Source organism: Eufriesea mexicana, unplaced genomic scaffold (genome assembly GCF_001483705.2).
Source record: "Eufriesea mexicana isolate 0111107269 unplaced genomic scaffold, ASM148370v2 scaffold14421, whole genome shotgun sequence".
NCBI lineage: Eukaryota > Metazoa > Arthropoda > Insecta > Hymenoptera > Apidae > Eufriesea > Eufriesea mexicana.
In genome coordinates, this window is record NW_016921875.1 from 150,512 (window position 1) to 175,397 (window position 24,886).

General features: G+C 50.5%; 2 protein-coding genes across 2 annotated transcripts in view; one reads left to right on the plus strand and one right to left on the minus strand.

Moving 5' to 3' along the window:
• LOC108553962 (cytosolic carboxypeptidase 1) overlaps window positions 1-24,886 on the plus strand; it is a 31,553-nt gene that overhangs the window by 4,166 nt on the left and 2,501 nt on the right. The window contains exons 3-15 of the mRNA XM_017909062.1: window positions 2,326-2,408; window positions 2,911-3,022; window positions 3,187-3,329; window positions 3,396-3,540; window positions 3,634-3,765; window positions 3,878-4,021; window positions 4,389-4,560; window positions 4,895-4,961; window positions 5,156-5,331; window positions 5,409-5,598; window positions 7,677-8,111; window positions 8,238-8,747; window positions 8,856-9,034. Of these exons, the coding sequence (XP_017764551.1) occupies window positions 2,326-2,408; window positions 2,911-3,022; window positions 3,187-3,329; window positions 3,396-3,540; window positions 3,634-3,765; window positions 3,878-4,021; window positions 4,389-4,560; window positions 4,895-4,961; window positions 5,156-5,331; window positions 5,409-5,598; window positions 7,677-8,111; window positions 8,238-8,747; window positions 8,856-9,034 (2,488 nt within the window). The remainder of the gene's footprint in view (window positions 1-2,325; window positions 2,409-2,910; window positions 3,023-3,186; window positions 3,330-3,395; window positions 3,541-3,633; window positions 3,766-3,877; window positions 4,022-4,388; window positions 4,561-4,894; window positions 4,962-5,155; window positions 5,332-5,408; window positions 5,599-7,676; window positions 8,112-8,237; window positions 8,748-8,855; window positions 9,035-24,886) is intronic.
• On the minus strand, window positions 9,809-16,631 carry nw (narrow). Its single transcript, XM_017909063.1, has 4 exons — window positions 15,161-16,631; window positions 12,674-13,031; window positions 12,120-12,275; window positions 9,809-11,046 (listed from the first exon to the last, which is right to left on the minus strand). Exons 1-4 carry the CDS (start codon window positions 15,204-15,206, stop codon window positions 10,335-10,337), a joined length of 1,272 nt encoding a protein of 423 aa, XP_017764552.1. The 5' UTR covers window positions 15,207-16,631; the 3' UTR covers window positions 9,809-10,334.

Sequence of the window (24,886 nt, forward strand, 5' to 3'; positions counted from 1 at the left end):
TGACACGCCTGACACGTCCAAACAACACGAGAACAGGAAAGTTTCGTGGTTTCTTTCAGTTTCTGGCTTTTTGTTCCCTTTTTTCTCGCTTTTTACAGCGGAATTTTGAAACGGATACGTTTCACTGGTAAACCAGTTTCTCGTTTTACTCGGTATCCGTTTTAAACGCGAACGATCGCCGGGGAACGAGTTTCGAATGCGGCAGCAAAGTTTTAAACGACTCGAAACAGATTGGACACTTTAAGACGGGGGCTCGTGCCGGTAAATTGCTATTTTTACCGCGAACGTTGGCTTCTATTTCATCGGGCTAATCACCAGAAACTTGCACAATTTATTATTCCTACCGTGTCGGGGTGCTTGCACGGCCACCCCTTCGTCAGCAGTCGGCAACACTCCACACGTTCCCTCGAATTCTCTCGATTACGTTTCACGTCGCCTACCCTAGTCACGTTAATTCCTGCTCGCACGAACTTTCGTGCCGAAAAATAGCCGAATAGCAGCGTGGCGCATGAGAAAACACTATCGCGTGTAATTTCGAGCGAAAAAATCCCGTCCGACTCGAATTCAGGTCACTCTCGAACACGTCTGCCTTCCTCTATGTACTACGTACGTTCCCGCGTGCTTTGCTTTAGATCTTTCTACTTTGGAAACGAAGAGAAAGAGAAAACGGAGCGACCAAGCGGAAAAGCGACCAAGAAAAAGCGATTTAAACTGTTTCCGAGATGTATTCCGGATAAGCACATCGCGTTCGCGATAGTGTTCCCACGTACGCTATGGAGTTATCGAAACGATCAACGCTGCGTTCGAATTTAGACCTAGTTTCACCCGTGCGAGTGCCGATCACACGCGATCCACGCGGGAAAATGACGCATGGTGTCAAGAACGACCGTTCATGACAGCTCGAATGGCCGCGAACGGTGGTTCTAGGGACCGGCGAACAGGTGTGCCGATGGAGGGGCTCGCTGCTCGTCAGGCCTTATTTTCGACAAGCCGACTATACCGCGCCGTTACATAAGAGTTTTCGTTAATGCTGACAGATAGTTTGGACAGGGGCCAGAGAAGCCGATACAACGTTAGATCGTCTCCAAGTGAATCGCGGTCGTGCCAATTTGATAAGGACTCTTTGTCTCGTTGGTCGATACGTTCGGGAGCCCAGGGTGCAAGTATCGTTGCACCGAGTCAGCGCTTGGCCGGTGTAACGAGAGTCTCAGCTATCGGTAAAGAGCTTCCCTGTCATTGTCATCTCGTAATAAATTCCGATTACTCGTTGAATCGCAACGATGGTGTTTTTCGAGTCGAGAAGCAAATACCGAGGAGACTTTCGTGTTTGTGCCTGACTGCAGGTTGATTTGCTCAGGCTCTTTCAGCTGGCTCGCTGTCAACTGACCTTTTTTCCAAACGCTCGGGCCCGTTTTACGCGTAGTACATTATTGCGAGACTATGCGAACGCAGAACTCGTAATTTTAGTTGCAGCAGGATATTAGAGATATTTAGGCAGTGTCAGTCGCGATGCATGATCCTAGATTGCTCAATTTTCGTGACCTTAAATTTTCGAGAACGGTCGATCATTCCAAGACGTCGCGGTAGCATCGAGCAGTTTGTTAAGCAGGTTTCTTGGCGTCGAATATCACTGTCCAGACTTTAGTGGACAGTGTTCATGGCATTGGGCGCGATTGGCCTTGTGTCAAGTCTGAAATGGAAGCCACGCATTTTGCCAATGCACAGTATGCCTGGTATCGCATGGAGGACGGTGTCACCGCACCTGTTCCTCTGATTATTCATTAAGACAGAGACGTATAGACTTTGGTACCGACTACATTCATTCGTCCAACAGATACCACACGGTACTTTGTTGTCGCTTCGACGCGGATCCAATTAACCCCTTAACCTACAATATCGCGCGAGACTAAGAAATTCGGGCCAGAGACAATAAACACGAGTCTGGCTCCTGGTTCTTAGATCGGGCCGAACGTAAACAATCAGACCCTCGATTAGATTGCCCTCGATATCTTCTTACTATAGTTACGCGAGATTCTTCGTTACAATAGCGCGTTTAGAGTAATTAAAGAACAACCCTTATACCTGTCATGTCGTTAAAAGGAAAATCCAATATCGATGACAGCAGTGAGAAGTGTGCTTTTATTGCTGATAGTAATTTGGTAGATCCTTGTGATAATGATCCCCATTGATCGTTTATTGGGACTTATCGCGTAGGCCAAGGGGTCGACAGCGCTGTTGTAACGAAATTCGACGATAAAATTCGATAACTGTGTAATTCGAATTTCCATTAGCTTAACAAAGAACGAAGAAACGAATGTGTTTCAGATCGACGGGTGCGCGAGCGAACGCTGGAGAAACTATGGCGGAAGAATTCCGGTGCGATGGAGATATTCATCGCGACGCTGGAGGTGGGTGACCATTCGATCAAGACTCTATTTTGCATCGACTTTACCGATTCTCTTGTCAGAGTCGACCATTTGCATCGCGGGTGGATGGCGTTAACGATGGCTCGCAATTTCGCGATTTTCGAGAGCCGTGACTAAAAGTCGTGGCTTTTACGAAGCCAGACATTTAATCGACGCTTTGTGGATCCAATTAAGCGTGCGGATAGCCGTGTCGCGATTAACATTTTGCACGGAATGGCGTGGCTAGGTCGCATCAGCCGGCTCGGTCCCCATTGTCTGTCTTGTCGACGAGGCTTCCTGCGGCATGCAAAACTGGAAATCCGTTCGTTCCATTTTCTGTTAAGTGTTGCACGCACGCAGCACCGGAATAATTATCCCCGTGGCCTTTCGCGCGCGTCGAATATCTCTCGATCGTTCGTCGGGACGCCTTCCACCGCGACGCGATTCGATGTGCGTCAGCCGTAGATCGTGGAGGAATTTATCTCGGCGAATCCGTTTGTTGCAGAATTGCAAGGATCACGCGATAAACTGCAGCATCGCCAGCATACTACACGAATGCATTTCGCCCCGTGCGGCGAAAGGGAAGACCAAAGGGAACAAGAACAAAAGTGCCACAAGTAATAGCAATTTCTAGCTTTCGACAAGTTAGTGTCATTGCCAATGAAAGAACCTACTGGCTCAGCTCGTTAGAGGTCGTGCAGCGATCGAGAGGCTGATCGATCGCGTAATTGCCATGGCAAGTGTACGGTTAATTGAAACGATAATTGGCTGTCATTTGCAGGATCCAGTAGCCGAATGGCAGTGATGCAGCTGATCAATTTAGGAATCACGCAAGTTCTAGTTAAGCTTTTAGTTAGCCTGCAACACGCGGACACTATTTCCAGCGAAGTCCTCACGCAGGAGGTGCTTTGGCTTTTGGGCCAGGTAAGACATCATTCTTCTTCATCCACGTTCGTTCGTGTCTGTCAGTATCTTTCATGGAAATTCTAGGTTGCCCAAAGGGACCAAAAGTTCGTGTCAAAGATGAAGACGCTTAATACCGTAAAAGTGTTCCATACTCTTCTCAAGCAACATTACAACAACAGTAAAACGTTGCTGCCTTTGCTGTTGATCGTCAAATGTCTGGCCAGGAACTGTGAGTACACGCGTTTGGACAGCACCATCGCATCGCGTCTTTCCTATTTCCACGTCGTTTCGTGTCATGCCTATTTAAAACGCTCGTTTTCAGCATTTTCTCTTCAAGTATTGGTGAAGGACGGGATCGCCAGCACGTTGGAGAAAACGTTCGTTTGCGTCGGTTACATACCGCACCTGAAACTCAGATCGTTGTTAGAGTGCTTCAAATATTTCACAACCAGCAGTACGTAGACTATTTTCGTTTATCGTCAGCGACGCGGGGGCTGATGGTATCGGTGAATTGAACTTTGGCAATTAGCCGGTATACAACTTACGCGAATGTGTTTTGTTTGCAGAACTTTGTTGCACGAAATTCGTGAAGGTGGGCCTAGTGCATCTGCTGATGAGGATCTTCGAGAGATGGGAACGATTCGACGGGCCGATGAGACTGAAGATTTGCAACTGCGCTCTGATCACGCTGCAGCACTTATGCGTCATAAGTGAGTTTATTCGCGTCGACCTTTAAGCGCGGCGAATTACGATACCCGGCCGGAAGTTGCTTCTGCGGAGTATGGCTATGCGCATCTGGCCGCGTCGGTAGCATCTCGTCCCAACCGATCGTTCTAAAAGAGAAGCGGATTAAATTTTATCCACGTTCGTTGCTTTTTCTTTCCTAATTATTTTTTAACCGGTTAGTTGCCCACTAGTCGAATAGGACCCTGAACGACTCCAGTAATCGTTCTTTACGATGTATACCCATTTCTTACAGAACAAACATCGGGTATGTAAATTTATGTCCACGTTATATCCACCGGCGGTGGTTTTATGTCGCCATTACACGTTGGGACTCCTTTTTGCCTGTTTCAGAAGCCGGCAGGAAGGCTATCAAGCTGAACAATGGCCTGCAACTACTGTACCGGTTCTGCAGCAACTGTCCGGAGGATAAGGCATACGATTCGTTGCTGTCGCGTATATGCGGGATAATCAATCAATGTCTGGAGAAGAAAGAGCTGCCGGTGCCCGAAATGTCTCCGGCAAGGTGAACGAAACATTCAAGGTCGCTCCAAATCGATCAACGCCAGATCCAAACCCCGATCGGATCTTGCAACCGCGGTTTATCACCGATAAATCGTGCTATAACTGTCCATCCAACTGACGCCATTACAGCGAAACTGTCGTAAAAATCGCGATCTTGAAACCTCCTAAACCGGTCCAAATTTCTAAACTTCTTAATTGTCTTGACCTAGAGTCGACTCGTTAGCTACCGACGAGGGTTTCTCCAGTCGAATGTTTAGTAACGCGTCAAACCGTGTGTCGCTTTAGGTAGCAATCATTGTTGCGAATAGCTAAATCCTCCTCGAATTCTGCTACAGATTCGTGCTGCCCGAAGCGAACGTCAGGCCTAGCAGCGCCGAGAGTGGCAGCGACATCGACAGTCAGGTGCGTATTTTCGTCGGACAGAATGATGTAACGGGTGAGACGTAACGCGTCGAGCGTTTGCTCGGTGTCGTAAAACATTGTATAATTGCACGGTGACGCGGCAAGTCTTTCCGGGGAAATTTCTCGGGTGAAATGTTAGCCGAGAAATCGTTAACGAGCGCCTGTTAACCCGAGAGCAAAATGTCTTCGCGCAGGCATACAGCGTGGCGTCTCTGGGAAGGCTGTACAGCGACCTTGATTCCGGAGACGAAGAAGAAAATCAGAATTCAAGGACGAACGCGAAATCTATGAGCACAGCGGACGAAGTGGACGAGAGCAAGTTCTTCGCTGGCGTGTTCACGTCTCAAAGGTCGGAGGAGGACCTGGCCGAGTATGTCGATGATGCGCCCGAGAGAAATTCCACGAGACTAGCGTTCTCTTAATTAAACGAGTCCTTTGATTGTTTAGGTACGGCGTGTTCTTCAAGGAATTGGGCAATCTACAGCAGCAAGTCTGTGTCGCGAGATCTTCCGCGGAGAAGTTGATCGACATAGTCGACTCCGCGGAGGAAGATAAACAGAATTCTCGATGCACCAGAGGGGGCAGCAAATCGAAAATGTTCTCGAAGGATTCGACGAAAGAAGGAGCGACTAAGAACCACGCATCTGGCCAGGAACTGTGAGTACACGCGTTTGGACAGCACCATCGCATCGCGTCTTTCCTATTTCCACGTCGTTTCGTGTCATGCCTATTTAAAACGCTCGTTTTCAGCATTTTCTCTTCAAGTATTGGTGAAGGACGGGATCGCCAGCACGTTGGAGAAAACGTTCGTTTGCGTCGGTTACATACCGCACCTGAAACTCAGATCGTTGTTAGAGTGCTTCAAATATTTCACAACCAGCAGTACGTAGACTATTTTCGTTTATCGTCAGCGACGCGGGGGCTGATGGTATCGGTGAATTGAACTTTGGCAATTAGCCGGTATACAACTTACGCGAATGTGTTTTGTTTGCAGAACTTTGTTGCACGAAATTCGTGAAGGTGGGCCTAGTGCATCTGCTGATGAGGATCTTCGAGAGATGGGAACGATTCGACGGGCCGATGAGACTGAAGATTTGCAACTGCGCTCTGATCACGCTGCAGCACTTATGCGTCATAAGTGAGTTTATTCGCGTCGACCTTTAAGCGCGGCGAATTACGATACCCGGCCGGAAGTTGCTTCTGCGGAGTATGGCTATGCGCATCTGGCCGCGTCGGTAGCATCTCGTCCCAACCGATCGTTCTAAAAGAGAAGCGGATTAAATTTTATCCACGTTCGTTGCTTTTTCTTTCCTAATTATTTTTTAACCGGTTAGTTGCCCACTAGTCGAATAGGACCCTGAACGACTCCAGTAATCGTTCTTTACGATGTATACCCATTTCTTACAGAACAAACATCGGGTATGTAAATTTATGTCCACGTTATATCCACCGGCGGTGGTTTTATGTCGCCATTACACGTTGGGACTCCTTTTTGCCTGTTTCAGAAGCCGGCAGGAAGGCTATCAAGCTGAACAATGGCCTGCAACTACTGTACCGGTTCTGCAGCAACTGTCCGGAGGATAAGGCATACGATTCGTTGCTGTCGCGTATATGCGGGATAATCAATCAATGTCTGGAGAAGAAAGAGCTGCCGGTGCCCGAAATGTCTCCGGCAAGGTGAACGAAACATTCAAGGTCGCTCCAAATCGATCAACGCCAGATCCAAACCCCGATCGGATCTTGCAACCGCGGTTTATCACCGATAAATCGTGCTATAACTGTCCATCCAACTGACGCCATTACAGCGAAACTGTCGTAAAAATCGCGATCTTGAAACCTCCTAAACCGGTCCAAATTTCTAAACTTCTTAATTGTCTTGACCTAGAGTCGACTCGTTAGCTACCGACGAGGGTTTCTCCAGTCGAATGTTTAGTAACGCGTCAAACCGTGTGTCGCTTTAGGTAGCAATCATTGTTGCGAATAGCTAAATCCTCCTCGAATTCTGCTACAGATTCGTGCTGCCCGAAGCGAACGTCAGGCCTAGCAGCGCCGAGAGTGGCAGCGACATCGACAGTCAGGTGCGTATTTTCGTCGGACAGAATGATGTAACGGGTGAGACGTAACGCGTCGAGCGTTTGCTCGGTGTCGTAAAACATTGTATAATTGCACGGTGACGCGGCAAGTCTTTCCGGGGAAATTTCTCGGGTGAAATGTTAGCCGAGAAATCGTTAACGAGCGCCTGTTAACCCGAGAGCAAAATGTCTTCGCGCAGGCATACAGCGTGGCGTCTCTGGGAAGGCTGTACAGCGACCTTGATTCCGGAGACGAAGAAGAAAATCAGAATTCAAGGACGAACGCGAAATCTATGAGCACAGCGGACGAAGTGGACGAGAGCAAGTTCTTCGCTGGCGTGTTCACGTCTCAAAGGTCGGAGGAGGACCTGGCCGAGTATGTCGATGATGCGCCCGAGAGAAATTCCACGAGACTAGCGTTCTCTTAATTAAACGAGTCCTTTGATTGTTTAGGTACGGCGTGTTCTTCAAGGAATTGGGCAATCTACAGCAGCAAGTCTGTGTCGCGAGATCTTCCGCGGAGAAGTTGATCGACATAGTCGACTCCGCGGAGGAAGATAAACAGAATTCTCGATGCACCAGAGGGGGCAGCAAATCGAAAATGTTCTCGAAGGATTCGACGAAAGAAGGAGCGACTAAGAACCACGCTACGAACAACGACGCCACGATCAAGATCTTCAACAACGTGTCGTCCAGCCTGACGGATCAACAGGCCTATTGCGTGATAGCGAGCAGAGTGAAAAGCGTAATTGGCTTCGCGAAGGTGGCTTACCCGGATCTAGTCGGTGGCGATGGTCTGGGGAAGGATGAACCTTTGAATAGCAAGGACAGGAAGGTCTGCCGAGCGAAGCTTCTCACGTGCGTGGAACGGGGTCTTCACGGTAGCTCGATGGCGCAGGAAGTGGTGTACGATCTCGACGCTGTTGCATCTAATAACACCATCGCGGAAGAACTGATTCCCATCGACGATCATTTATGCAACTGGGATGAGAAGAGAATAGGCAAACGCTGTTCCGACGACAAGCAGTTGCGCTTCGAGTCCAGATTCGAGAGCGGGAACCTGAGGAAAGTTATTCAGGTACAACTCAATGAATATTTCACGCTGCTTATAGCCTCGTTAATTTACCGAACAATGGATATGCTTCCGTGAGTTCCCGTTTCGCGGCATGTCTGCATCATTTCTTTCCAATCCGCTTCCTTGCAGATAGGCCTGAGAGAGTACGATCTGATCCTGACGCCGGACGTGAACAGCGGCTCCAGGCACCAGTGGTTCTACTTCGAGGTGTCGAACATGGAGGCGAACCTCGCCTACACGTTCAACATCGTCAACTGCGAGAAAGCAAACTCGCAGTTCAACTTTGGCATGAAACCGATTCTCTACAGCGTGACGGAAGCTCAGCTGGGCAGGCCGGGTTGGGTGAGGACAGGCGCTGACATCTGTTACTATCGAAACTGTTATCAGCGACCGGCCAAGGGGAAGAATTACCTCACCACCTCGTTCACGGTCACCTTTCCCCACGCGTACGACGTCTGCTACCTGGCTTACCATTTCCCTTACACGTACAGCCTGTTAATGACCAACATCTGGAAGTGGACCAGAACGGTTCCTCCGAATACGTACTTCAAAGCCGAGACACTCTGCGAGACGTTGAACGGCAATGACAATCCTCTGCTGACTATCACGTCCATGGATTCTAAGAGCAATCCTATACAGGTGAGTCGACGGGGGACCAGCTTGCAGGGATATACACGGGAAATTCGTGGCTGATTTTATTCGGAACGCGAACGGAATGATCGGGAAAGGCGTTTCCACGTTTTCCAGAATCGCAAGGTGATATTCCTGACGTCTCGAGTTCATCCGGGTGAAAGCAACGCCTCGTGGGTGATGGATGGCACTCTGGAAGCGTTATTGGGCAACAACGCGTATGCAGCTGGCCTGCGAGACGATTACGTATTCAAAATCGTGCCTATGCTGAACATCGAGGGTGTGGTGAACGGTTGGTAAGTGAGATCTAAAATGGTACATTGAAGGATGACAAAAGATCGGACTCGATAACGCAAATGTGTGTTTCGTACCTTTATTAATATTCAATTACACAAGTTGCACATTCGCGCCGTGTTTACGCAATGATATTCAAGATCCATGTGACGATGACCTATCGTAGAAGTTAAGAAATCATTTCGCGACGTTGATCTACGCGTATGCCGATTCTCATACGTCTGGATGACCGAAACGTTGCGATTCCTGCGTGTTCCTCGTAACAGTAACCTCCTTCCATCTGGCATCCTTCGATACCCAGAATCCACTGCTCTGCCGTTCGAACGTTCACGTTTGAACAGACAGCAAGGAGAATCGGGGCCTAAATCGATCGGCTACGAAACGTTTCATCTTGCAGACGTACGAAGTAACGTAAACTAGGATGATTATACTTCGATATGCATGAAAATTCGTGGCACTGGCGGACTCCCGACCCTACACCGATGATGATTCAGTTAGCCATAAGAACAATGATAACGTAGTTCAATGACAACGTAGTGCCATTTCCTCCAGCTCGCTAGCTTAATGCCTGAGATCCCACGCAGATGAGTCCTCGCGATACTATCATCTACCATCTACGAATCGATAGCGTTAAACGATACGTGCTTCGACGAGAAAGGAAAGGGGTAAAAAAAAAAAAAAAGAAAGAAACATAAACGATCGAGGAAGACAGAGAAAAATCGAGCGATCTGTGACGCGGATGACAGTGTGTGTCCGCCGGTGCCACCGTGGTGCGATTAAGGATCGAATTGAATGATGGAGTGAATGCCCTTGCGAGAACGACGTCGGCTATCGTCGGAGATCGATGCCAGAAGGAAAGGACTTGGTTTCCATTGTTTACCATTATACTTTGAGCAAATCGTTCGAATAATTTCTATACGGTTCAACGTCGAAGCGTGTTCGTACGTTCCCGTTGGCGACGACTCTAGCGACATCTGTATCGAGGTATCGAGACGAGAGGCCTGATCTCGAACGTCTTCCTTCTGCCGACCGGAAGCCCCGACGATCGTGAACGGCGTGAAAGAATCCGACGAGCACTACCGGGAATTTCATTGAAATCAGAACGAATGAATGAGCGATGAATAGCGACGAACGACGCCATCTTGATCGCGATGGGGTCGCTCGCACGCACGCACGCGCGCGTGTCTCATGTTCGCGGTATACACATAAAATAACGTACATTAATACATCTAGTTCCTCGAGAATCTCCCAATGCTCTTCACTTATCAACGAATAACGCGACGATGCCTAAACTGTAAAGCGTTACTTGGACGGAGGATCTAATACTTTGCCGTTGGTGCGCACTTTGATGTTGTACCTGTAGGCCGGTTCCGCCTCTGGCAGGATCGTGCTATTGTCGTCGTCCTGATCCTTCATCATCGACGACTCACCCGCCTCTGGTTGGTCGTTCACGTAGTAATCCTGAGCGCTGTCATAAGGACCGACCGTGTGAGCGTCTTCGAGTCCGTTGTTGGGCGACTCGGTCTCACCGTGGATCTCGACGTAGTCCGGTGACTCCCGATGCTCGACCTTCATGTCGGAGGCCGAGCGCAGAGAGGAACGATGTACCTCGCGAGTTTGCAGGCCCTCGAACACGTTGTCCTTTCTGGCCTGAGGACCCGGGGTGTCGGTGAAGAGGCTCGCGATGTCGGGAAGGTGATCTGGTCTGGTGTTGTCCAGCTCCGAGTTGGTCGGTTGCTCGTGATCCTCGGTGACGACTGGCGAAGGCGTGGACGGTGTTAGAACGGATTGCTGTTGCTTGTCAGACGCGGGAACGGCCGTGGTAATCAGCCTGCTGACGACCGGGTCTTCAGGTAATTTCTCGTCGACGGAGCTCTCCTCTTCCGGTGTTGACTTCTCGTCGATCTCGCTCTCATCCTGTTCGTCGTTCTTGCTGGCGTTACTTTCCTCGTGCTCGTCGACCTGGTCGTCGCTGGCTGGCGCCGAGGTGGTTGTTATGTAGGGTCTGCGATTTCTGCAAATCGCGCAGTGGTTTCAGGGGAACATTGTCGCCTCGAGGTCGAGGACGAAGCGATAGATTCGGAGAAGGTTGTTATTCGGAGTGGAAAATTGTCACCGTTATTCCTCGTGTTCCCTGTGTCGTGTGTTAGCGATTTTAGTCGGTATTAGACGATATTGGGAAGCATGGAGAGGAAAAAGTCTGGTGCCACTACTAGCTTAGCGTAATTTTAGTATTAGTACGTCTACGATAAAATCGAAATTGAAATCGTATCTGTCTCTGACGACCAGTAGTGTCCACGCTTTTTCACAATGGCGCGTGTACACGCGCGTGTGTCGTGTGCACGACTGTGTACGATGTCTCTGCGATATGAGCGTGCTCGTATGATCGTGTGTGCCTGTGTGTTTGTGTGTGTTTGCGAGAAGCGAGAGAATGCGTTATTAATTGTAAGCCGTGTCCTCGTGTTCGTGACGCGAGACGTCACGAGTGGTAAGCAGTATTCGTCCGAACGACAGCAAAAGACGTCGTACAGTTTCCCAAGTACCATCTATTTTACTTATTCAGGCTACGTTATTCATTGAAGCGTTATTTATCAATTCGTTTCGTTAAGTCGTATAACTGCACGGAGAAAAAAACTTGCCAGTCCGTTAGTCCGTGGACTCGCTGGCTCCTACAACCGCCGATTTAATTAACGTACGAGGCAGAGAGGTCTTGTATCGGAACGTTCAACCCGTTAATTTGCATACGAAGAAACCTCGGCATTTTATAGAATCGTTGGCGCGGTTTGAAAAATCCCTTGGTCCTTGAAGGTGCCTACCTGCGGCGTATGTATGCACACATGGTAACGAGAGGTACGCGTGAACCGTGCCTTGCCAATTATCATCGTGTCTCTACCCATCGGGTATCTTATCGGTCATTCTACCGTTTTCTATTTTTTTGTCCGTGCGCCATCGAGATTCACCTTGATACGCGTTGAAATCCTCTGATAGCCTATCTGCCTATCTCTTTCTCTCCCTCTCTCTCACTTTCTCTCTCTCTTTCTCGGCGGTTTCGTGTATTTTTGTGACAAGTATTATCTCACCTCTTACCCCTGAGTCGCAGAGACTGGAATGCTGCCGTAGTTGTAGTAGTAGCATCTTGTCTGCTCGCAGATGAAGTCCTTAACCAGAGTGCAGTCCTGCGCCTCCCAGGCTAACGTGGGCGCCACCATCGCGACGCATCCGTCCGCGCTGCCGCTGTCGCCGCTGGAACCAACAAGTTCCGGATTAGAATTTAAATCACCCGGCACCTGTTTACCGATTCGTTGCACGCGTTTCCGGGAGGAGACGCATGCACGCAGCGCGGAAGGGACATCGATAATTATCGTTCGTGACGATCACTCGATCTTCGACCTATTGTCTTCTTCGCTGACGCAGAAGAGGCTCCGCGATGCTTCTATTTGTCTACTTTGCCTAGACAAATACGTGACGAGTGCCTCTTTCTACGCGCGTGTAGACTATCGTCTGCGTGATTTCCGGTTCCGATGAGATTTTCTAACCAGGGGTTTACGAGTTAAGCCGTCTATCTCGCGGGGCAAGGTTTCCCGATTTCTTCGGCTCGTCCATGACTACCGGCGAATTTTCATTAGCATGTTAATCGTTACCTTTCGCGTGCCACTCGTTGAGGCTCAGTGCCGGGTGGGACGTCAGCAGGTCTGTTGCCAGGTCGCCTCAACATGTAGTCGAAGGTGGCATTGAAGGGAAGACCTGTGCTCATCCACAGGAACATGTCCGTGCCCAACTTGTTGCCGGATGTCCAGAAGTCGTATTTCACGTAGCCGGCGTTCTTCAAGTACTGCGTCATCGTGTCAGCTTTTTCCTTTGTCTCGAAAGAGGCCAACTGCAGGCCCAGGGAACGGCAGTACTGGTAGGCCAGGAAGTAGTTCAGTTCGGGACTGTAGGGATTCATCCTTGACACGAAGTATTGCACGCCGTCCAGCTGGATCGTCGTGATCCTTTGAGCTGTAAATCCATTCGCGTGTGCTCGTTATGCGTTCGTTAAGCCGTGGAAATTTCGCTTTACTAGTCGATCTATCGATACAGACAAATTTTTTCTGTCTCGTCCCTAATGGCCGTCCGTTGCGTTGTCGGAGCGACGAAACGGAACAGTTTCGAAATCGAGTATTCATTTATGCGGTTTATTTTTAAATATCAACAGATGTTTGCCCAATTTAAATTCTAGAAAGCCATCGATCGTGGGGTCAGCACTCCCCCGATAGAGCCAGCTGATGAATAAAAAAGGAAATTCCTTTCTTGCTCCCGTATTATCTCATCGAGTCACGTCTCCGCCATTGACTTCCGACCAGACCACAAATGGCAGCCCCAGACGCGGGAAAAATCATCCCGTGAATTCTAATCTACTCGGTGTCCTATTTTAGCACGGTCGCGCGAACCGTTACGTCTGGGAGCCACTATGAATATTTCGCTTGGCTTAATTCGCGAATGCATGTCGCGAAGCGGAAGAATAATGCACACGATCCGCCAAACAAACGATCCGATATCCCCGTTCGTACCGAATTCCCCTCTCAGAATTTCAAATCAACCCATTTACATTCGGATCTACCGCCTTCCATTGTGTCCTCCGCTTTCTTTCCATCTCCTCTCCTCGTTAATTAAGCCAACGCGAAGTTCGTTACGAATAACCACGGTGGAAAATGGTATCGGTAACAGTGTCACGTCGGACGTGTCGATTGTGTTCAGCTGAATTTACGCCGGCGGTCGTTCTAAATCATTTTCTAACGCGATTTTAATTTACCCCTGCATGTGTGTACAACACCGACGCCGTTCGTTTTAGCCAGCTTCGCAGTGACTCTCTACTTTGTGAGAAGTGGCGTGTTCACACGATACACACCGTGCGGGTTCATTGACCTTCTACGGCTATTTGGTTAACTGTACTTATAAATTATGACCGGTTTAGACTTCCAAATAGTCTCAGACGGCTAGCCTCGCTATTAAATATGAAGTCTAGAAATTTCGCTCGGTTCATAGCCGTGCAATTTTCTCGTCAAGCGTATGCAACCACAGGCATTTCGAAGATTGCACCGCAATTTTTTGGTACGAGCGTGAAACTGGCCAATCTCTTTAATATTTCCGCTCAGATATGCAATTTTCGCTACTATCGAAAATTTTAAATACGCGTAGATTCTCGATCGAGGAATAAACTTTGGGAAATACGTAAACGAGTATTTACCCGATAGCTTGGGAAAGATTCCTACAAAGATTCCTAGGGTGCGTTTGGCGTAAAAATGCTCCGGATCGTAAGTGGACGGTGCAGGTGGTGGTAAACGACCTGAAGGCCTTGAGACGTCTGCCGCCAGTGTTCTCGCGAGAGAAGACGCCTGCTAGACGCTACGAGCCGTGATTTCATTCACGAATTACGCCACTTGCATCGTAATTCGACGTTACCTCGGTGGTAACGGATGAATATGGTGCTCGCGTCGATCGAGCATCGACATCGTTCCGATCGAGAGCTTCAGGGACGATGGGAAAAAAAAATATTTCGCGAAACGAGACTCGAATCGCGGATGATACTTGGCTGACCGAAAGCCGCGGCGACTTGGTGGCTTGCTTTGTCGAAGACAAAAGAATCTTTCAAGGAACACGGCGCGAAGAAAGAGAAACGCAGAGAAAGGAGGAAGAAGCAAGGAGCAAGACAAAACGAACGATCTTGAAGTGGCGTGCGTGAGCAGCGACCGCGAGTCTCCTCTTCGTCGTTTGAATGCACCGGACGTCGGAGTGAACCGAGGAAGGAAAAATTACGAGGTCTCTGAATACGTGGAGAACGAGCGAAGTGGAACCGAGTGACCGGCGAGAGAAAAATTCTGGCATCGTTCCAGAGATACCGATCATCCCTGTTGCATCGACCACGAAGAAACTGCGGACATATAATATCGGAATTCTATACGTAAATCTCGATGTTTGCAAAGCCGAGGCAAACAACGTGCCAGTCCACCGTGTACCCGGTCCGAATTCCGACAGTCGGATCGCATTCCACTCTGATCCGTTGATCGAACCGAAAGCGAATTTTCCGCGAATTTCTCGCGAATTACTCGCGAATTTCTCGCGAATTCGATAGTCGATAAGGTACCAACCTGAGGCGAAGGCCGCGACGAGCAGCAGCAGTAGAGCGATCTTCATGGTGGCGTGTGTCGATTAATCGATCAAGCAGCCGTTTCCGTTTCCGACTCTCGGAATACACCGGATGTTAGTGTTAGGGTCGCGTTCTCGGACTGGCCTCGCGCTGCGCTGTGGGCCCCCTTAAGAGTCTTCTGCCCGGATCCCAGAGGAGGGGGTCGTTGAAGATGATTCACTGGCTAACCTAGAGCAGGACGAGCGGAGCCCACGAAGGGACGAGCGGGCACGAGAGAGCGGGATAGCTCGAGACGTCGACGGGGGATACGAACCGATCCGAAATGTAATCGACTTGGTCGTGCAAAAAAGATGCAAGGTGACAAGGTCAGAAAAAAAAGGAGCCACAATAGACGTCGCTGCCGGAGGGTTAGAGAGGATGATGCAGTGCGTTCGTTGACACGGCATCGCGCTCGTACTCTCGTTCGCTCGTTCCCTCGCGAACTTTGCTCTCCCGGCGAACTTTTCAGCACACGCTCGCGCCAGCATGCCAAGGTGGACTCTCCCGTCCCTCTTTCTCCGTCGTTGTCCGAAGATTCACCGATGACTCGGCGGACTGGAGACCCTCGACGTGTTCCTTTGGCCAAGAATCGAGCAAACGCCGCGTTCGTGTTCGTAACTTTCTTCCACGAGTATTCTCTTGGCTAGACTCGACGAAGGCGAAACGGAAAGCAGAGAGTCCAGGGATAAGATGGAGGAACGAAGGAACGGAGTCGGATCGTCCTCGAAAACGAGGGAACGAGGCGTGAAGCCGTCTACCAGACAGCGGGAAGATCGTTTGTTGCTGAACTCCGCGCTCCGATCTATTTGGAGTGGCGATGCACGCTATTAATAACGTTGTTCCATCGTATAGTTTGTTTTACGTCGGTGGTTGCAGTGGATGGAATTTCGCTTTGGCGTCTCTTCACGGTCTTCATCGTCCTGAATGGAATTGTATCGACGGGCCGACGCAAAAAGACACCGACCTCAAGGTAGACTTCATTTCTGAGCGTGCCTGCGAGAACGCGCCACATACCATCCCTCAAAATCACTGTTTTCCATCGAGCCAACCATGTCGACGATCGGACGCGTTAACGATCTCGTCTGGACTCGCTTCGATACGTCGTCGATCGAGGAAAATCGCGAGTCGAGTGTACGAACCCTTAAAAATTCCATCCTCTGCCTCTGTCGGGGTTCTCTTTGGGGGGAAAGGTTCGTTTCTATGTCTCGTGCGTGAACGGCATGTGACGCGGGATCGCTAATTGCCCGACCAAGCTAACGCGCGGTCGCAATCCTAGCAGGTATTACGGGAATCATACGCGCGTTCGATATATTGCACACGGTGGCCGAAGTGACTCGGTGGAATCTCCATGAAAGTCGGTACACTGGTGCAGGAGGTTTGAACCGGTTCCCTTGTTAAGCCTTTGGCGCCGTCTATTCTTATTCTCCGCTCTTTCCGCGCTTAGTTTTTTCTGCGCCGGCATTGACCGGCCCCCATTAAGGGAGGTATCTTCGACGTCTGAAAAACGCGTAATCGCTTTACAATCGTTTAAATACATCCAGCCGGATTTTTACCGAGTTTAATGCGCACCTACGGTCACAGGGATAGAGAATTCCATCTTAAAAGCGTCCACGCGTTTCGCGATCGCGCGGCCCACGTTAATTACTTGGATCTACGCGCTCGGCTAGTGGGTCTAACCATTACGATACCACCCTACATCGTCCAAGATACCAAACATTCGAGACTCTCATGAGAATGATGCTCGTCTTAATGCACCGCACCGATATTAACCCCTTAACACAGTGAAGCCGTATCTCGTCTCGACGAGAAAGAGAGTAAGAGAGAGAGAGAGAAAGAGAGAGAGAGAGAGAGATAGGTAGGGAGAGAGATTCCTCGTTGGCGTATACGACGTGGGCCCACAAAGAAAGAGAGTAAGAGAGAGAGAGAGAGAAAGAGAGAGAAAGAGAGAGAGAGAGAGATAGGTAGGGAGAGAGATTCCTCGTTGGCGTATACGACGTGGGCCCACACTCGCGATCGCCGGTGGCAGGGCGCAGCAAAAAGGCTCGTGGTCTCAAGGTAGGCTTCATTTCTGACCGCGTCTTCTCTCGCACGAGAGAAATCACCTGCTTCTGGAATACCGTGCTATTGTCCGCTTTTCTCTCTCTCGTCAGAGAGTCGAAACCACTCCGCGCCATTGATGCCCGGTTACTTGGATTACGATATGCAACCGGTACCGGACAACTCCTTGCAAAATCCCTGTAAGCCGGTCTTTTTCTTCTCTACCTTCTCCCTGCCTCTGCCGCTGCTGCTGTTGCTGCTGCTTCTGCTTCTGCTTCCTCCCCCCTGCCCCTTTTCCCCCTTTGTCCTCTGCATTTTCCTCCTCTCCTTCGTTTTGCAGTTGTTCTTTGTTCCAGCCGTGTCCGATCGATTCGATATCCTGTAACACCGCTGGATCGATGATCATTATACGCGACGTGTTATTTCTGTTACGCGGTGTGCGACCGGTCCAGTAAAAAGGAACTCGCGTGACATCCGAGACCCACCGCGTCCCTTTCGATCGGCGTGCCTCTTCTCGTCTCCACGGCTCGCACGAAAGCTCCGCGATCTCGATGCTAAACGATACGCCAGTCGATTTGGTCCGTTTACAACCAGCCGCTCACCAGCTATTTAAAGGTTCGCCGTGATACCGCCGCGTCAGGTAGAAGAATATCGAAATTCCGGAACGCGAGCTTTGTTATCGAACGCGCCTCGATTATAAATAAAAAGGAGTAATTACGAGTGGAAGCAGTTAGACTTTTAGCCTCTAGCCTCTCTAAGGCGTTTAGGTGTTCATCGTTCATGATTGCAGCGCCAATCTTTGGTCCCCTGTCTTTAGGGTACTTTACAGCATCGTCGCTATATTTTCCGCAAGACCGTCGCGACGCTGCGGTACGCGGTTGTCGTCTCTCGTACGTCGATTCTCGTTACAAATTTATTACCACCGAGAGCGGGATCTCGGGCTAAGCTCGTGTCGTATCACGGTCGAATCTTCCACGGGAGAGATTCGATTCGAGGCGCGCGGGCGAATCGAATTTACTACAATGACGACGACAACGACGACGACGACGACGACGACGACGAAGACGGCGACGACAGCGACGAGGAGGACGACGAGGATGCGGTTCGTTAACAAACAAGCCTCGCTTATCTGTTTCGAGGCACGGGGAGGAGCAAAAAGAAGAGCAGGCTGGCTGTCCTGGGGGATAAACAGGCGGCGCACTCGAATCTAGTATGTTCGAGACCGTGGCTTGGTTGCGTGGGTCACGTTTTGCTGGTACATTGGCGCAGGTCAGTTTAACAGGTCGGACTCTCTGCGCGACGTATTCCCATGGGAATGCAGTCCGAGTGCAGTGGAGTGCACTTAGGTCCGGCAATGCCTACGGGGGTCTCTGTTCGTGGCCATATATCGGTGGGTGAAACGAAAGCAGAAGCTCGATCCTGGATAAACAAGCGATCCTCCACCACCTTCTTCGTCTTCTTCGTCTCCGTTTCTCCTTCGCCTTGGCCCTATCTGCGTGAACGAGACGCTAGGAACAACTTCTCACAGCCGAGCCGAGGGACTTGGTCCTTTTTTGCGAAAACAAAAGCAAAGAAAAGGGAGACTCTCGAGAGAGCTGCAGGCAACGCGCTTGCTGTTGGACGAACAGCAAGAGGAGGAGGAGGAGGAGGAGGAGGAGGAAGAAGAAGAAGAAGAAGAAGAAGAAGAAGAAGAAGAAGAAGAAGAAGCGACAGAACCAGCAGAAGAAGAAGAAGAAGAAGAAGAGTAGAAGAAGAAACGACAGAAGAAGAAGAAGAAGAGGAGGAGGAGGATAAGAAGGAGGTGCTGAAGAGGCTGGTGGTGGAGGAGGCGAAGAAAGAGAGGTGAGGATGCTACAGGGGGATTCTCGAGGTCTATTTCAGGCCCTGCCAGCAATCGCTATGTAAGGCCCCTGTTCTTTCTATCTTTCTCTCTCTCTCTCTCCACTCCCGAAGGAGCACCCTTCTTCTCTGCTCCTCCACTCTGCCCCCGTCCCTTTTCTCTCCACGACTTTTCTTTCTCCCTCGTTCATTCGTTCCATGGGCATGGAACGAAGTCCGTTTTAGCCCGCGAATAGCTTCGACGTTCGAGACGATCGGAGGAGCCATACTGCCCCGAAGGCTTCCACGGCGTCGATTCTTCCATTTTGATACTTCTAGGACAGTGATCCTCATCTTTCCTACGATACCCTCTATCCGCGTCTTCGCGCGTAACCACCACGCGTATCCGGTCCAGGCTAGTCCTCGTTCTTCGCGAATATTCTTTTCCTCTCAACGCTGCGCGGCGACTCCACGTCGCGATTCCTTGCGTTTCTTCCGAGCTTTTCGGCACGATATACGATCATCGCGTTACTCGTACCTGGACCACGAATCCTCGATCATTCACAGGATATCCAAAATTTCGTCCGTTTCCTGGAGAATGCAATTAGATCCCTACAAATCGGTCAGACGACGCGTACTAGTACGAAAGGTGCGATCAGTCTTGCAAATTTTTCTTCCGATTCGCTTCGAAGCCATAATTCGGTCCGTCGTTTGGTCGTATCGAGAGGAATCGGATGAAAAATGAGATCGGTACCTGTCGAAACGAATTCGACGAAGCAACGATCGTCGAATTCGATCATGGTCGGACAGAAGGGAGGGTTGAGAACGCAGCTGGACCGAGTTATCATCGGATATCTTCGGTACGCGGCTCATCGATTACGTACCCACGCCTTGTTATGCACACGATGTCCCGCGTGTATATATTTAGACAGTGCAGTTCCCTTGGGATATAACGCGATTATACGGTCGCAGGGACGGAGGAAAGAAAGAGCGGATCTCGCGGTCGGGGACACGTAATCCCGATGCGTTCCCTAAATCATCCTGGTATCGGGATCAGCCGCGTTCCTCCTCCCCGAGTCTCGTCCACCCTTTCGATGTCCCCGTGGCTGGTTGTTCGACGAAAGCACGAACGAATCACGACTCACGGTGCATGTGATCGCCGATAGAATGCAGAAATGGATGATAATAACAGCCGTGGCAGCGTACGACCATTAAATGCGCCTCTTGCTGCCCACCGTTTTACTTGGGCCCCTGTTCTTGCCGCTGTTACGTGCCCCGGGCTCGACGGACTGACCTAGAACCTGAAACCGTGAACCTCTGCTTCTGCTTGCGGTTACACACTCTCGAAACAGGCCTGGCCGTCGTTTGAATATAATTGACCGAGCTGCTTTGCAGCTAAATTTACGACTGCTTCTTAGCGGATGACGATTTTTCGGTGATCTCTCGCCGGCCATCCGTGGCTCCGAGCGTTCTCCAACAGCAGACGACGTACCTGCTCGTTCGCCAGGCCGAGCTCCAACAATTAACCAACGCTGGAAATCGTAAAGTTCATCGTGGATTCATGGCAGCGGCGCGAACCGTTCAATTTACATTCCTTCTTCATTACGAAGAATTCATTTATATTCGTGAACCACGGCGCGGTGATTTACGTTATTAACAGAGTGGGGAAGCCTCGTCTCGAGGCATCGGCAGGCGTTGAATACTCGTCGAAGAGACGCTTTCGGAAATTTCGAATATTTCCAAAGATACTTCTCCTAGTCAGACTCGGATCGTTCGAATGGGAGAATCGGTTCCCGTATCCCGCTTTCCGAGGATTAGAAGCTATCAATTTGGCCCATCTCGTGGGAACCCGTCAAAGATTCGCTTCATTAGGAGCCTGTTAGCTTTGCTCTTCTTCCTCTTCTTCTTCTTCTTCTTCTTCTGCTTCTTCTTCTTCTTCTCCTTCTTCTTCTTCTCTCTATCCTATTTCGAGACTCAATTTCGTCCGGATGGTCGGTTCGTGCAGTTTCTCGGTATCGCGCGTGGTTACCGGGAAGGATTCCAGGGAACTATGTCTGTGGACCAGCCGACCAGGCCTCTAAATTAAATCTCGATCCGGATAGGCGAGAAATCTATTCCCTGGCCGTGCAGAGACACTCGTTCGGGCAACGGAATCGCGAAATTAAATCTCGGGATTTATTGGACCAGCGGCGAGCCAGCTCGGACGACGAATATTTCGCGCGGTATCGGCGAATCATCGTCGAGGGAGTTACAGATCGATGATAAATCGGACCCCGATCACGACGGACACGGGTGACGTAGGCATGAAATCGCTGTTCGTTCCTCCACGAACGACTGTCTAGCAATTTCCTGGTCGCCTGTCCTTGGCGTTTCACGTTTTCGAACCGATAAATACCGTTAACTACTCGTCATTTTCTTATTGTGCTCGCTTGTCTATGCGAGCGGAAGATGAAACCGGTATGGCGGAGGGAAAAAATCGGGGAACCTCTTTGGCGTTGCATTTAGCGAAATCTGTCAATGATCCTCGGGGTCCAAGGTGCATCGAACTCGAAAAACCAGTCGCGCGATTTTCCCCGCGTCTGGCGCATCCTTCCATCGATCGAACGTGCCAATAATCTAGCAGAATCCACGCACCGAGCCGGTCTTTTATTAATCCTAAGCGGAATCCGTCGTTCCGGCTGTTTCTATTTACGCGTGGCGCGAGCGGCGCGAGGAGGCGCGCCGTGAAACGCGAATTTTACGAGAGGCCCGCGGACCGAGCTTCACCGCGACGAATCGCGTTATAGTAAAAAGCTCCACGGACATTCCTGCGTTTCGTTCTCCTCGTGGAAGGGACCGACGCCGTGTAAGGGCTACTTTTGCCGCATCAGCTTCGAAGAAACGATCGGTCAGGGCGTAGAAGAAACGTCAGCGAGCCGAGAATTCATCAGCGAATGCTCGCCCTTTTCTCCATCCTTCCTCCACGCGCGAAAAAAGGGCAAAAAGGGATCGCGCGAGGGAAGGGAAAAAAGGGGAAAAAAGGAGGAGATTGAGAGACGAGGAGAAAGAGAGAAAGAGAGAGAGAGAGAGAGACCTTGGTTTCGCGAAGGAATGCAAATCGGGGACCGGTCACGAGTATTCTAATGCGCGATCGCTTGAACCCTTCGGGCGGCCAGCATCCTGAAACGAAAGTCACACGTCCCTTTCGTATCAGTGACGCTATAAAGATACTCGCGAGCTGCTGCTCGCCGGCTAGTATCGTTGCTTGCGTGTTTCTGTTGCCGCGCGAGCGGAACAACGTATGGAGCTCGAGGTGGCTCTCGATTCTCGCGCGCGAAAGCACTCGAGATAACCGCGGCAGCTACGACAAGGTGCTCCGTGGTAATTTGCGCGTTTAAAAGACGATATATCGTGACAAATTTAACATTCTTCGCGGATACCTAGATCCCCGTGTTCATCTCGCTCCGAAGGACGCTCCACGCCGATGGTATCCGACGCGCGTACTTGTACCCTCCTATCTCCTGTCGCGATACTCGTCCACGCGATTCTTCGCACCGGAAATCATCGAGGAGGAAAGCTGCATGGCCGATCGCACGATCCCTTTGGATCGTTCCACGAGGCAAGGAAAAATCTCGCGCCAACGGATGGAACGCGATTCCGCTCGAAATCGCGTTCCAGCGCGGTTATACGGTCATATTTCAACGGCGCAGGAAATAGATTTCTCGGCGGGGCGCGGGGCCAGGGAAAAAGGAGTTCAGAAGCGCGGTTACACGATCGAACCCCGGGATAACCTCGAAGAAAATGCCGCGAGGCGAGAAGAGATGAAACAAAGATAGAGGGGAAGCCGAGCAGGCTGGTAGTAAAGTTCACGGAAGAAACGCGTGATACGTGGAAGACGACCACGAAGAAATGAGCGTTCCCAAGGTGCCCAAGGATTTCGCTTTACGATTGCAAGAACGATCCGCCGATTTTTCTTCCTCGCGTCCGCTTCTCCGCCGACTTCCCCTGGACGTTGCCACGTTCCCCGGAGTATCCTCGTTTCTCCTCGTATTTTCTTCCCAACGGCCTACGTGATCCAATCCCTGTTACAGCACGATAAACCACTATCTGCTACGACGTAATCATCGTGGTTCGACGATAAATCGGCAAAAATTATGCGTAACGGGATCAACCATCCGCGCCGTCGAAGCTTCTCGATCCGTCTGTGTCGGTTCGCGGTCGTGAACCGTTAATACGTTGATAGAAGTAATCGCTACGTCGTTTGATCCGTGGAAAAAGCAGAGAATTCGCGAAGGGAGAATTTTTTTCACGATCCGCGAATTCCACGATTCCCGCGCGTTTCGCGGCCCCTTGTAGCGGCGCGATAATCGGCTTCGCTCTGTCGAGAGTGAAACCAAAGAGAACGCGTACGACCACTTTCGATGTAATCCTCTCGAGACCGCAGCTGCACCGTGCCGCATCGGTAATGCAGTTCAGTAGCGTCGCGGTGGATATCGCGACGACCGGTACCGGATTTCTCGCGATCGGCCAGAGAGGCGGGTGCGCGCGCGCGCGCGCCCGAGCGACCGATGTCGGGAGGATGGAGCGAAAATGACAATGAAGCTGGAACGGTGGTGATTCGAGCGGTGATTTACGATCGATTAAATTATGACGATAAATCGCGCGATCGGCGCTCGTTAATCGTAATCCAACGAGCGGGTAATTCAGCGGGATTTTTAAGCTTGCCAGGTGTACGGAGAGCGGCGGTACCTTTGAAAATCTCACGCGTGCAGCCAGGCCGAGACGAGCGGTCGGTTAAGCGTAATTTGTACAGGATCTCTGAGAAGGTGAGAGAAGTTCGCGGTCAAGGCTCCTCCGTCCGAGTCATTGACATCGCCTGCTAGCACGAACAGACCGATGTTGCCCATTACATCGGTCGACTAATAAAACTGCGAAGAAGTTCGTTGTACAATTGCTTCATTGTCGCTCGCGTGTAACCGCGTCTCCTGGCATTTCGCTTCGTGCACCGATCGCGCCGTCGAATTCAGGCTCGTTCCTAGCCGCCTCGTTCTTGCAGCTGCGCAACCATCGCGACCGGTATAATCGCGGCGAGTCGCGTTGCTTCCCATCCTAATGAATCGTCCTGGAACTACGGCTATGATTATCGTTGCTATTAGAGAACTGGAAGAAAGAGGTCCCCCGATAATGGACCCGTTCTCCACCTCCTGCTCCTCCTACTCGTCCCATTATGGCTCGAGCTGTTCGAAATATATAGAGGATATTACAAGATAACGGAATGGCGGTTTCGAGAAGTTCCGTGTTTTTAGCCGTCCTAACAGAGCTGTACTGTTCGCACTGTGTTCGTCAGCGATGATTTCATTTTAATACGCGTCCGAGAGTAATTCCTGCCCGGTTTTTTCGTCGCTCGCGTCTCGTTTCCACTCTACCCTTTCCTCTCCTTTCTCGTTCCACGCCGGACGAAATCTATTATCTCCGATGACTGTTGTTTTTCGACGGTTTCTACGAATGCCCGCCGGTGAACGTCCTCCGTCTTCGCGACGACAGCAGCCACGGCGAGCAACGAGGACGAACACGCGGCGCGGGGCATTTCTTCGCGTACATCATCCGCAGGTGCATCGTCACCGCGTGTCCATTATTCTTATTATTCCTTGCCATCTGTCCGACGCGAGATATCGATCGTTACGTTGCTATCTTGGGCCCGTGTCACGTGCGTCTGTACTACCTTAAAGACCGGAAGCGATTACGAGGCGTCAAATTGCTAATGTTTGTATTACGTGGCCGATGTCTCGATGATCGGAAGAAAAAAATGTCCACGGGTACGCGTGTAGCGATTGTTAATCCCACGGTGAGCGAC

Coding starts and splice junctions, on each gene's coding strand:
- nw (XM_017909063.1), bottom strand. CDS start 15,206: ATGAAGATCGCTCTACTGCTGCTGCTCGTCGCGGCCTTCGCCTCAG. Junction 13,032..15,160: donor CGTCGCGGCCTTCGCCTCAG/GTTGGTACCTTA, acceptor ATGGATTTACAG/CTCAAAGGATCACGACGATC. Junction 11,047..12,119: donor CCAGTCTCTGCGACTCAGGG/GTAAGAGGTGAG, acceptor CGCGATTTGCAG/AAATCGCAGACCCTACATAA.